This window comes from Triturus cristatus, chromosome 11 (genome assembly GCF_964204655.1).
Source record: "Triturus cristatus chromosome 11, aTriCri1.1, whole genome shotgun sequence".
Classification (NCBI taxonomy): domain Eukaryota; kingdom Metazoa; phylum Chordata; class Amphibia; order Caudata; family Salamandridae; genus Triturus; species Triturus cristatus.
In genome coordinates, this window is record NC_140594.1 from 264,079,650 (window position 1) to 264,093,961 (window position 14,312).

The 14,312-nt window shown below is 51.6% G+C and overlaps 1 protein-coding gene across 3 annotated transcripts in view; it reads right to left on the bottom strand.

The window, feature by feature from the left end:
• TTC28 (tetratricopeptide repeat domain 28) overlaps window positions 1-14,312 on the bottom strand; it is a 1,841,724-nt gene that overhangs the window by 31,804 nt on the left and 1,795,608 nt on the right. For all 3 annotated transcript variants that reach the window (XM_085636419.1, XM_085636418.1, XM_085636420.1), the window contains one exon: window positions 11,613-11,737. In XM_085636419.1, coding sequence (XP_085492545.1) covers window positions 11,613-11,737 — 125 coding nt within the window. The remainder of the gene's footprint in view (window positions 1-11,612; window positions 11,738-14,312) is intronic.

Here is a 14,312-nt window from a genome sequence, read left to right on the forward strand (position 1 = left end):
ATAACACAACACATCACTCAAAATACTCATAATGGCATTGCTCAATGTAAGGATATTTATATAATATTCCCAAACTCAACAGATATTTGCTGGATGCCATTTTGATGATAGCGACCATACAGCAGAATTTAAGTATGATGATTAGTGCTAACACTTATGCACATTTATGCCTTTTTACATAAAAATACCATTGTTTTATATTAACAATAGAGCAATGCAACAAAAAACAATATTAACAATAAACAGGAAAATGTCAGGCAATCAGAGGGGCTACTTGACTCAAAGATGTGGTACAAGGTTGAAGAGACACCAACCCCCAAGGGCTTCAGATGGGCATCCTAGCATTAGGTGGGTTTCCCTGACAAATGACCTATGAACTAGACATTAGACTATCTCCATGGGGGTGGGTGTAATAGTACACGTGAGAGCTATATAAAAATTACAGCCATATATCTGGGGTAAATTGAGGAACTGCATTTTATTTAGCATTTCACAAGTATGCCAAGTGGCACTATGACATCTGAGAACCTTAGCCATTCCTGCCTTTTCAGCAAACAGCCTGATACATTGTGGGGGTTGCATTTTTTTGCTTTTAACACTGTGATTATGGGCTTAAAGCTTTGACATGCAAAGTGGTGTGGACTAAAATGCCAGCATTGGCCGAAGGCGTTATACATGTCATGGGACCGCTTGTTAGCTATGTTTCAAAATTTTACACAGTCATCTAGTCCAAAATTTAAAAACTGCTTCCTTCACAAGTAAAACGTTATAAAACTGGGCTCAGTAATGAGGACTCACTCCTTCACTAAAAGTTTGCATTAAAACAAGCATTGGCAATGCAAACTGTTTTGCCTTTTATGTTTAAAACGTTTTTATTGAGACAAAACAAACCATGGGGGAGGGGGACAGGAGGCAGGATACGTGGAATACAGTCAAAGAAGAAGGGATGCATCTCCAGAGGGTTGGCAATAGGTGAAGCGTTGGCTCAGAGGGAAGAACACAGTAAATGAACGCTAGAATTACAAGCTGTGGAATCCCACGCGCGTATCCGACCCCCAAAAGCAGAGCAATAAAACCCCCCCCAATCAACCCCTCAACAGAACACAGTCCCCCCCCTCCCATCCCCCATCCTCCCAGTACAAAAACAACAACACTCCCCCCTCCCCCCGTCCTATGGTCCCGCAGCAAAGTAGCCCTAACCAGGAAGCCCCGCACCCCCCCCCCACCCCCCCGGGGGGTCCCCATCTCACTTGTAAGCTAGTCCGCCGGGGTCACCGGCGGCCGCAGCCTGAGAAGCCTAAGATACCTCGGGCAGGTGAGCTCCCGGAATTCAGTGGACAGCAGCGCTAGAAAGGGTTGCCATAGCTCCTCAAATTGGTCTATCTCCCCCGCAACCGTAAGCGACAGCTTCTCCATCCCCAGCACATGCCAGAGTCTGTGCAACCAACCGGTGATGGAGGGGGCGGTGGATGTGCGCCAGTGGATCAGAATGTTCTGAACCGCAGACCCCAGCGCTATCGCAATCTGCCTACCCCTGCGGGACTTCAGTGGGTACATTAGGTCATTGGGGAGGCCCAGCAGGACATACGCCGGGAGGCGCGGCAGCTCTATGCCAAAGTGCTCATCCACCTCGTCCAGAACTTCCTTCCAGTAGACGGTCAGCACTGGGCAATCCCATAGGATGTGTGTAAGGGTACCTTCCTGCCCGCAGCTCCGCCAGCACCCCTTGTCAGTGTGTCTATGCATTTCATACAGTCTCTCCGGGGTGTAGTACCAGTATGTGGACACTTTAGTGAAGGTTTCCGTGAGGCCCGTGTGGTATGCAGAGTGCCGCGCCCGATACGCAATTTTGTCCCATTCCTTGTGGCTGAGTGTCCTACCCAATTCCCTGTGCCAACGCTCCCTCCCCGGATTGTAGTAGTGAAACGGCGGGGGTTGTAGGTGTTTGTACAGATCAGTGATCAGTTTAGCGTCGGAGGTCCGAGTAGCCAACCACCGCTCATACGGTGTAATTGGACGGGCAGCGGCGGCACGCACCTGAGGCTGGAGGGCCCAATGCCGAACTTGCATGTAGCGCAATCTGTCCAGCTCCGTCAGGCCGAACTCCTGGCGGAGTTGCTGAAAAGGAACCACTCCTTCCGGGCCATAGATCTGGAAGAGTGCCCTGCAGCCCGCCTGCACCCAGTGGGAGAAAACCCCCGGCTCCATCCCAGGGGAGAAGTCCGGGTTGCCCGCAATGGGCGTGAGCGGCGAAGGGAAGGTGGTAAGGCCCCGGGCCTCACAGACCGCGTCCCACACACGCAGGGGGACCCGCGTAACAAAGGAAGCGTAAAGATTAGCGGGGCGGTGCGCGCGGCGCAGGAATGGAACCTCTTGTAAGGTGCGGCCCGCCACTGCCTGGTCTTGGAAGAGCCAATGTTTGTCGGACTCCCACCTGCTCCACTCCACCAGATAGCGGAGCTGTGCCGCCTGAAAGTACTTACGGAGGTCCGGAATGCCGAGACCCCCCGCTTCCGGAGCAAGCGTGGAGAGGACCCTCTTCATGCGTGGCCTGCGGCCCTGCCAGACAAAGCGGGAGATGTCAGCCTGCATGTGTCGTATCCAGCCCACCGGGGGTTGGAGTGGAAGGGCCCGGAAAAGATATAGTATCTGGGGCAGCACCGTCATTTTGACCGCCGCGATTCGCCCCAGCCAGGACAGCAGGCCCTTGTTCCAGCGGCCAAGCTCGTCCTTGATCTTCCCGCTGAGGGAGGCATAATTGGCCGTAACCATCTCCGACAGTGTAGGCGCCAGCAGAATCCCCAGATACGGCACCGTGGACGAGGACCACTGCATGGGGAAGAGCCGTTGAAGATCCCTCCTGGTTTCCGCAGCCAGGGACACGTCCAGAGCCATCGACTTGCTCATATTCATTTTGAAGCCGGCCACCCCCGCGAAGGCGTCCAACTCTCGGAGGCAAGTAGGCAGCGACCTCCTAGGGTCGTCCAAAGTCAGCAGGACATCGTCCGCATAGAGACTGACGGTGTGGACGTACTGGCCCATCCGGACCCCGACAGCATCCGGATTGTCACGAATCCTCTGAGCAAACGGCTCCATGTAGAGGGCAAACAGGAGCGGCGAGAGAGGGCAGCCCTGCCGCGTGCCGCGCTCGATGGCAAAGCTACCAGAGCTACACCCGTTTACCCGCACCGACGCTGAAGGATGCTTATAGCAATTAAATACCATGGTGCGGAACTTATCGCCGATTCCCAGTTTCTTAAGGACCCGCTCAAGATACGGCCAGTGAACTCTGTCGAAGGCCTTCTCTGCATCAACGGACAACAACATCCGCTCCCCCGAGATCCTTGAGGCCTTCTCCAGAACATGTGTCACCCTCTTGGTGTTGTCAACCGTCTGTCTACCGGGCACAAAACCAGCCTGGTCCGCCTCCACCAGGTCGGGGAGGTGTGGACCCAGCCTGGCTGCGAGAATCCCCGTGTACAACTTGAGGTCGACATTTAGGAGAGAGATGGGCCGGTATGAGCCGCAAAGGGCCCGGTCCTTCCCAGGCTTCGGGATTACCGCGACCGTCGCCCTCAGGAGATCCGGAGGGATGGCTCCCGGTGCGGAGAAAGAGTTAAACAGCCGCGTAAGGACAGGGGCCACGGCCGTGCAAAAAGTCTTGTAGAATAGCGACGTGAACCCGTCCGGGCCCGGGGCCTTGCCATGTTTCAGCCGCGCAATAGCTGAAATCACTTCCTCCACATGGATGTCCCGCTCCAGGTGGTCAGCCTGAGCCGGGTCCAGTACCGGGAGGGTCACCGACTCCAAATAGCTATCGGTCTCCCGTGGCGGGGAGGGCTCCTCAGCATACAGCGCCTCGTAGAAGCCGCGGAAAGACTCCGCTACCTCCGCGTCCCCGGAAACAACCCCCCCGTCCGCGCCCACCAATTCTTTCACGACGCTGCGCTGTTGCGCGACCCGGAGCCGGTGTGCTAGGAGCTTGCCACATCTGTCCCCCCCAGTGTAGTAGGCATGTTTCAAACGTAAGGCGGCGTACTCCGCCCTATCAAGATCCAGAGCCGAGAGGAGCTTCCTCGCTGCCTTCAACTGCCTCCAGACCCTCGGCGCTCCCGTACGGCGGTGGACCTGCTCAAGCTCCCGAACTTGAGCCGTCAACTCATCCCTCTTCAGTTGTCGCTCCTTATTCTCGGCTGCAGAGATAGAGATGAATTCCCCCCGTAGGACGGCCTTCAATGCCGCCCACTGTGTCGCCTGCGAGGTGTCAGTGTTGCTATTGTGAGTGAGATAGTCCTGTATGACCTCCCCGATGCGTTGCACCACCGATTTTTTGTGTAGAAGTGTGTCCCGGAGGCGCCACACCCCCCGAGAGGGGGAGGCCGCCGGCCACTGGAAAACGCCGATAACTGGAGAGTGGTCAGACAGGGTCAGGACCCCGATGTCCGCCGCCGTGGCAGCGGCACGCATCGGTCCACTCACCAGGAGGTAGTCCAGCCGTGAGTAAGTGCGGTGTGCGTGCGAGAAGAAAGAGTAGTCCCTATCCGTGGGGTGCAGGGAGCGCCAGAGATCATGCAAGTCCATGTCCGCAATCCGGGCCTTCCCAGCCTGGGACAGCTCCCCCGTCTGCGGGAAGCGCTGCGCCGATCTGTCCATCCCAGAGTCAAAGACAATGTTGAGGTCTCCGCCCAAGATAACGTGTCGGTCCGGGGAAGCAGTGACATCCACCAGCGCGGAGTCTAGGAAGCGCTCCTGGTGCTCGTTTGGGCTATAAACGGAGCCAACCGTAAATGCTATGCCTCCCAGGCTCATGCGATACGCAAGGAGCCTCCCCTTCTGTTCAGCACACTTATGCAACACCTCCCCCCGAAAGGAGCTCGCTAGGAGAATGGCTACCCCTGCCGTCTTGTTCGCTGCCGAGGAAAAGAACTGGGTGGGGAACTTAGCAGAGCGCATCCTGTGGCAGTCTCGGGGCAATAAGTGTGTCTCCTGCAAAAGGCAAATGTCCGCCTGCGTCCCCTCCAGCAACGACAGGATCGCCCTGCGCTTCACCGGGTTATTCAGACCCTGAACATTAAGGGTCACTACCTTTAGGCCCGGCATTCCTCGCAGGGATCGGGAGCGCCATGCAATGGGTAGGGAATCAGCGGGTGGGGCGCGCGGGGCCGCAGCGCGGGACAAGCCAAGACAAAGCGGGCAAAGACAACATCGGACGGGACCTTCCCAACCCCAAAACAACCCCCTCCCCCACCCAAAACACAACCTTGGCAACTAGCCATCCCCAAACTCAAACACCCCATAGTCTCAGTCAAGCCCCAAAACGGGCAAGTCCGTAGAAAATAGCAAAGTGGACGTCCAGCCACTCACCTCCGCCCGCTCCCCCCCAACCCCCCCGCCCCGTGCCAAGCATGTTAAGAAGCTAAAGACATCTCCCCCCGGAGTGTATGTTAGGCCGTCAAGGCCACGCTAGAGGAGCCGATCGAGTCCCCGGCCGCCGCCCTCAGGGCGTCTGCCATGTCCGCCCTAATGGTAGGGGAGTCCGGGCGCCCTGCACTGGTCGCTGAGCGCCGCCTCGATGACCTCCGCCGATTCCGTCCCTCCGAGGACCTCCACGACGGCGTAGCTCCCTCTTCCTCCGCTGCCGTGAGCCCCAGGACACCACAAATGTCTTGCAAGGAGCGTAGCTGATGCAATACCCCGTTCCACCGAAAAATCAAGCGGAAGGGGTGACCCCAAGAGTACGGCGTCTCATGCTCGCGCAAAAAGTCAGTGGCAATCCTAAAGGACCTGCGTTTCTGTAGAGTGATGGCAGAGAGGTCCTGGTACAGCGCCACCGGCCGATCCCGAAAGGTCAGGGGCTGTTTCCTGCGGGCTTCAGCCATGATACGCTCCTTTAGTGGAAAGTCGGGCAGGAAGGCCAGAATGTCCGGTGGGGGTGCCGATGGCTGGCGCTGGCGGCCAACCCTATGCGCCCTGTCGATGCTGATGGGAAAGTCCGCGGCCTCCCCCAGGATTTCTCGGAACAGGGCCCGCAGATAGCCCCCCAGATCGGACCCCTCATCCGCAGTCGGCACGCCACGCACTCGGATGTTGTTCCTCCGAGATCTGTTCTCGAGGTCCTCAGAGTGGGCCTGGAGCTCCACACACTGTTCCCGGAGGCGAAGAACGTCCTGCTGGAGGTGGACTATCTCCTCCGCTCGCTGTTGGCCCTCCGTCTCCACCGCCTCCACACGCTCACCTAGGCCCTCCACCTCTCTGCGCACTTCTCGGACCTCGCTGGCCACCTCCCGCTTCAGTGTCTGGAAGTCCTCCCTGAGGGAGCTAAACAGTTCCTCCATGAAGGCCCTCGTGACGGGTGGCTCCCCTCCAGTCACATCCGCCGGAGCCCGGGAGGGCCCCGGCGAGGGCTGTGTCCTGTCCCGCAAGTGCTGGGCCCTGCCAAGCATGTCCGGCAGAGTACGGTCCCCTTTCTTCGGGCCTCCTTTCCCAGCCATCGTCAGCTCCGCAGTCGGGCCCCGATCCAGGCGCCCCAGAGATGCTCAGCCGCTGGCAAGCACTCGGGCCGGGGGATCCCCCACAAGTGAGGTCGCTGCGTCACAGGTGACAAAATGGCGGCCGAGCCCGGTCACCGTCAGCCGCAAGAGCTAGCGTGAGACAACCAAGGGGGCCGCAGCGAGGGGGTCCCAACAGCTCATCCCTCCGGTAGTCAAGACAGCAATATCGGGAGGTCGTGTGCAGCCAGCATCCAGGGCTCAGCGGAGGTCGCCACCACTGCTCCTTCGGGGACAAAATGGCGGCCGGGCGGAGCAAGCCACACCGACTAGGCCCGGCGGCACCCCCGGGGCCTCCGAGGTGCCCCGTCGTGAAATAAGTTCCACCACCGGCCCCCGTTAGTCACGCACAGGGGGCCAGATGATTCGACCCCAACAAGGAGTCCGCCGTACCTCGGCTAGGGGTCAGGGCCTCCGCAGTGCCAGGTGTCGCCGTCACCAGTCCGAGTGCCGGGGCACCCGTCCCAAGCCCTCCACACCGTCGGGCCCCTGCCCGCCAGGCTCCTTCAGTCACCGTCGAGCGGCGGGCCAGATCCCCTCCAGACCGCAGCTTTCAGCACCGGGCCCAACCGAGGCGCCCGGACAGCTCTCCAATACGCTCCGCCCCTCGGGCTCACCGCCGTCGTCCCCTGATCTCAGACGAACCTTTGGGGGGGTTCCCCCGGGGCGATCCGGACCAAAACAGCACCGATGTGTGCCCCTGATGTTCCGCCACGCTCCTCTCCCGCGCCGAGCCTCAGCGGGGGGAGAAAAGCATAACAAAAAGGCTTTAGCTTGGCCGGGCCGGAGGAGCTACGGGAGGAAGCGTCCGCTCACCCCGCCATCTTGGCCACGCCCCCCCTGTTTTGCCTTTTATATGGTAGAATGTTTTATACCAAGCTTGAAAACACAATTAAGGAAAACAGGGACAGCAACAGTACAGACTTACCTAACACAAATAATAGATACTGGACAGATGGCAGTAGTAGAAGGAAAATGACACAACTCTCTCTCACACACAGGCAGGTACATCACAGGTCAGATTGCTAACACACTGAAGATGGCGTTAATAGAGTAAAGGATTGTTTTGCACTCTCCATAAACACAAATAAGTATACAAGACATACAAAATTCTTGGAAGAAACTATCAAATCTCTTACTGAATTATCATGCTTTCATGTATTAATATAGGATGACGGACTCCCACCTACCTAGTAAGTATGCTTCATAAGTGGGTGCCACACTCAGCACTGGGAGTACACTATTAACTGGTCGTACAGTTCCCTAGTTATGGGTTTGCACATTTGGGTGAGGTTTTGCCCCGTAAAACGAGATTGCTGTTCTTCCTTTCCTAAACTTTCAGATCTACATTAAAATTGTTTGTGGGTGAGCTAAAACACAGGAGGCTCAAGCAACCGACTCCGCTTCTCAAATCCGTTGACATGTTCTGGCACTTGCATGTTGTCCATGGGGTCAAGCACATTCCCCAGGAATCTTAAGTCAAATATTGTGAAACAGATCCTAGTTCATAGCGCATGTTATGTAAGTGCATTCAATATACCCTTTATGTTTTCATAGCATGGGGCAACAGCATTAGAGACACCCTTTCTTCAAAGAGCATGTACACTTTGTGGAGAAAAAGTGCAGGTTACCCTGCTTCAGAAGACAGGGACAGCAATGGTGACATCAGCACAAACTTTCTCCATCAGGCAGCAAACGTGCAAACTTTGCTTCCTCATAGAACGGGTACAGTATAGCAGTGCAAGCTTCCCTCTGCCACAGAGCACAGCAAGTGCAAGCTTCCATTCCCTGTAGAATAGATCCAGCAGGAGAGACTAGTATAAGCTTGCATTGCTGACAGAAAATGTACAGGTAAGCCATGAACGTTATGTAGGTCACAGAGAGATTTTTAGAGCGTATGGAGAGGAATGCATTGTTGGCTAAGATAATGAATACGTGAAATCTGAAACCATTTGAACTTAGTTGATATTTGTCTGTATCTTAAAAGTCCTGCTGCTGTGACCTCGAGTCCTGCTGTTTGTGTTTATTCTTTGGATTTCCACCTACTGAGGAGTAGACTGTGTAGGTCATGTTTGTAGAGCAGCCCAGACACAGCTTACGTGCTAGACAGGCATATTGAAAATGTTTTGAATGCGCGTGCACCTAACACTGTGCCATTCCAGTCTCTTGGCTGCGCCTGTTCAAGCTGAGGGCCGCTACTGATATTAAGGCATAATGGACGGGCACAATGTACCGATGGGCAAAAGGGTGTTTGCACGGTTCGCCTGAGGAAAGGTACACAGCTTCCTAAGGGTAATATTGATCTCACTTCACTATTGCTTCTTCAAGTTGGACAAGCAGGGCAGGAGTGGTCCAAAGGCAATAATATGTCTTCCCTTCCCTTGCATCCCATGTGAGTAACCGCTGCCAGGACCTGCAACTGTGAGCACGAACTGATTGTCTGCAGTAGATCAAGGTACTTGCACTTAATTTTTCTTAGAAAACAAGATTAATGAGTAGCACTGAATTTAACGTCATGGCTACGCGAAGTTTTATAGTAGCTGCTTACACTAGACAGCCTTGTAAAGGCCCTTTCAGAGTTTTGTGTCAAACCCATGCTGTGCCTGGTAAGAAACCACTGTTCGAGAACCAGAGGAGACGGAATGAGGCATTAATCCAACTGGGTTTTTCCTAAGACATAAGTATGTGTTTTATTGTGACAAATAAGTACTTAATTTCCCCACAGGATATTTATAGTGTGCTGCGCTCCAGTATCCCCGCATGCTTTTTATATTATCCCTCTCCCGAATGGACTTCCGAAGGAACCTCAAGACATGGCTCTTCCAGATGAAACAGGCATCTCCTTGTCCCCCCTCAGGCCTGTCCTACTCAGCGCCTTGATACCCCCGTGGGGGATGAGCTGTGCTCTAAAAATATCACAAAACACATGCACAGATGGAGCTCTGGGAGGATGCATGTATCCTGGGCATCAGCAGTGCTGTTGTTATCAGGATGTAATGGGCATTTTATAACGGATATGATCAAACCATATTAGTTTTGCAGAAAGTAAAATAAATGTGGAAAATCCATTAACTGTACTGTGAGTGAATAGATGCATATGATGGGAGCCACTCCTGTGCTTGTTTAGCTCTGGATTCCACCTCAACATATCAAATCCATGGGGAACTGTGGCTTTAGCAGTTTTCATTGGGAGCGCACACTTTTTAGTATCAATACTATCACACAAATGGTGAGATTAAACAATGTTAAAATGTGTTGTTGAGGTCTTAGGCCTTCCCTAGCATCGGTGCCGTGTTCTGAACCTGCTTGTTGCAGACTGGGGCCTTCCAGAGGCCTTTTGTGTTGGTGCCATAAGGCATCTTGCTACAGCCGCCTTAGCATCGTATTGGCCCTGTAGCTAATCCTATGCTGATGCGCGTGTGAAGCACTACATTGCAGTGGTACATCCTGAAATAATTTGATGGAATCATCTTTTAAACTGCTGCAGTAAAACTTCAACAACTCTTAAAACAGCAACAACTTCTTCAATTTGGAGAGACAAGGCCTTAAGAGAGGACAGAGATATGACATACCTCAAGGCCTCAGATGCAAACAATGCACAGTACATGTGCTTGTGGCTGAATGACAAAGCCTCCAATGAGGATATGGGAGCCAGGGCTCCCCAATCTTTAACCATTGCCACTGGAGGACTTACATCTTAATAGCAGTTCCAGCAGAGCCGTGCTGGGAGGATGCAGAGGTGGTGCATGAACCACCTTGCTGAAGAATCCCTTCCACAGTGTTGCCAGGCAGGATGCAGGCTTGGCTTCGACTTCCACAGCTACCTACAACCTTATGATGCCTTGGAAATTCCTGGGTCACCTCCTGGCCTTGCATGCATGCACAGCAGAATAAAGGGAACTGAAGGCATTCCCCAAGCCCTGAAAAATGTATCTACCTACCAAGTGGTGCTTGTGCACTCCCCGGCAGGAGGGATATCGCAGGGATTCCATTTGATGTATCACACGCATATGCAATAGAACATGGTCGAACCTCTAGGACTCTGTGAGCCTACAGTAAAAGGTAAACTTAGGGCTGCCACCAGTTTGGAGCTAGGTGAGCCCACCATGACTAGTGGCAATCGAGACATATAATTTTGGCATGTTTGAATTGAACAACGGGGGGCACCACCTGATTCAATCTTGTTAAGAGTTTGGTATGCCACTGCCACAAGCAGAGGTAGCTTTCCACAAATGCAATGCTGGTATTCCTGCCTCCACTTCCACCTCTACCTAGTAATTTTAGGCCAATGGGCAGTTTGAAGAAGCTAAAACCTGCCTCTGCTAAAGTATACATGAGGACCAAATAACTTTAAAACAACAAACCGCCATTTTGTATGCCTTCAAAAATACGCACCATTTACTTTTACAGGGCTTGGTATAATGAAACCAATAATACACTGGCTGGCACTTTTCAAATTATTTCCTCAAATATAGATTTCCCTGAAGCACCCCTTCCCTCACCTGCCTTACAATTAATACCTCCTTCTGCCGGTTCCCAGTCTATTTTCATATGTCTATTTGTAGAGATGGGAAGCCTATAAATGCTGTGTTTTACATGTTCTACACCCCAGTTATGTATCACTGGAAGTGAATAGAGAGTTTACGCTGACGTAACCAACCAGCTGGTCCAAGGGCATATCAATGGAAGGCCATTGAGAGATCACCTGATACCAAAACCCGACTGATCCCAACAAGAATGAGAGTATCACTGGAAGAGCATGCAGAGATACTAAGTGCTACTAGCCAACTGGTTAGAAGAATGATGGTACGACTGGAAGTGCCCTGTGTATCATTGGGAGGGGTGTTGGGTGGTCTCCCGATGCCAAACCCCAGATGTTTCAAAGAACAAATGGACCATTGGATTGGCATTGAGAGGGTTCTACTGCTAACACCAATCCAGTCACAGGAAAGAGGATTTTGGAACTCAGTGCCACATTAAATATAATGACCACGTGCACTGTAAACAGAATTGCAAAATTAAATGAAAAACGGTGAACAGATTCGCTAACATTTCCATTCTTACCAGATGTAGCAGGACCCGCAGTGCATCTCTTGCTCTTTCAGGGTGTTGCAGTATCTCCGTTAGCGCTTGTCCAATTAACGATGATGGGCTGTTGAGCTTCACGTCACCCCCAATCAGCATGAAACCTACACAGAATTGATGTGAAAATATTTAAATACAATGTTGCTCCTCAGAAATGGATACAGCTATTTTGTGTTTTTCCACCATGCTCTGGAGCATTAAATTCTGGCTTCCTACATTGCACAGATACATTCTCCAAACACTGTACTGTAAGTACTTGCCACCTTCTATCTAGGCATAGGTTTTTACAATCTTTTGAAAGTGCATAAGGCTTTTGGAGGAGTGCAAATGGAAAGGCATCCGTTTTTAAATGGGAACTGAGCCTCCTGTAAACTCAATGGGGACATTATCTCCCAACAATGGATTCCAGAACACTAAAGACAGTTCCATAATCAATGGGTGAAACAATGGTTCCATTTGGTCCCAGATGAGACCATCCTTTCATAACTGTAATGTAAAATGACAATCTGAGACGTGCCTACCAAGAATAGCCTCACAATGCTGTACATGCAATGATTTGTGCTAAACTGAGAATCTGCCACCATCTCAAAATTATTCCTGCCACTGACAAATCACGTGGCAGTAAATCTGCTAGGAGGGTGTACATTTAAAAAGAAAATTGGAGGTATGCATAGGTAAGTTAGGAGTTTTGTAGAATTCTATAGTATAGCATATGTAACCAATGGAAGCATACCAAAACTACAGCACCCAGAATGCATTATTTTGTCACATGAAAGCCACAGACTGGAAATATTGCGATCACATAGTGTGAACTACTGAGATAAAACTGCACTGAACGCCACAACAGACCTTCATCAGCTACAAGCACTGCTGCATCACGAACAACATAGGAAGTGCCAACCCTGGCTGGAACAAAAACTCACAACCTCAGAAGAAATACACACAAAGTCAGGACACTGTCTGATTTGAAAGCAAGAGGTACAAAAAGGAGAAGACCAGAAAACAGGTACTCACAAGCTATGCACCCAAGATCTGGAACAACGTCTCACAGATTAGATATGACAGTCACTCCTTCGCTACAGAAAGCAGCTTATTCATAACGGGTCAAGAACCTCCTAGTTCCTAAGACCCTCTGGGCTTATTTATGAAGAAGACATTTTCTCTCCTTCCACTCTCTCAGCTTTTGAACATTATTCTGAGCCACAGTGGATGCTCTGCCCCTTCCAGCCAGGTTCATACACTATGAACCCCAGCGCTCACTTGCGTTCATCCATACGAGACTGATAAAATAATATCTTTCCCCAGACACCATGACCAGATGTCACAATTCTGCAGCCTGTATTTAGCAAATAAGGAGCAAGAAATCATCAGGGAAGGACAGGATTTCCACAGAGAGTCTTCTTTCGAGAAACTTACTCTCCAAGTCTAAACGTATGTACGCTCTCTTCGACTCTCCTTGTGCAAAATGGGTGGATAACATTGTCGCATCAATGCAGGTCAAGCCACTATGGGTTCCACAGGATGCCTACCAATCATACACTTTGCTAGATGTTTCAGAGGGAAGGACTCTTAGGGACTGCAAGCCAATGATTTATCAAGTTGGAAAAGAAGTACGCATACAAAAAACCTGGACAGCCCTGCCAAGTAGCATGCATCGGGCGTTAGACTAACGCATTTTAGTGCGGTGGTCCGCACCAACACAGTAAAATGTGAAGTCACGCATTTATAGCGCCACTTTCAGATGCTGACCAGCGGAAGACGGGAGCGCCGCTATCAGCGCTGTAAGGAAAAAGCAGTGCGAGCGCACACAGTGTATCACTAGGACAATGTGACTAATGATAGTTAAATATTTACTTAATCTGAGGGATGAAATGTGCATCCTTACTTGATGCATTCTATCCTCCAATGTACAGTGACGTGAGTTAGTCTAGTGTGAGGAGAACTCACATTGAGACTGACAGATCTAGTCCTGTGGCCCCACAGAACTGGGGGTTTACTCTGCAGCATTGTAAGATACAACTGTGAAACCTGCTCCTCGGCAAGAAGTGTATGTCTTGCGTGGACTTTCAGAGGTCAGTTAGGGAGCAAATTCACTACTGTTTGAAACACAAGGGCCTTTATTGTAAACCTCTATTGTCTCTGGGCCTCGAAAACCTCTGTCCTATTCCAACAGATTAACACAGTGAGCCATGAAGCAATGTCCCTACAGGACATAGGGTCATTCTGCATGCTTTTCGGGCAGAGTGGACGTTCTCTTCCCTCCAGAGGGATCATTTGTTGCCGCTCACACACGCAAGTGTCTGTATGCCACGGATATCCCAGATCACTACTGCTCTGGCCATAATTGGACAAGCAGGATAATATTACAATCAGACAATATTACAATTTCTAGGCAAGCCCTATGTGTTTTCTGTTTGCGCTCTCATTTTTCCAAGAGTAAAATAAAAATGCTATGTGTTGCAAGAGGCGATTAATGGTATTAGGGGACACAAAATCGGGGCTGTGACCCAACGAGACCAGCATCACTGTGGACACGTCTGTCCTTGTAGAGTTAATGTTTGCCTTACCCAGGACATTCCTGGAGATCCAGTGGATTCTAACACACAATACCCAGATGCAAAGAGAATGTACTATTCAGAAGGATGGTCTTTGCAACAGAGGAATCATTCTCCAGGGGTA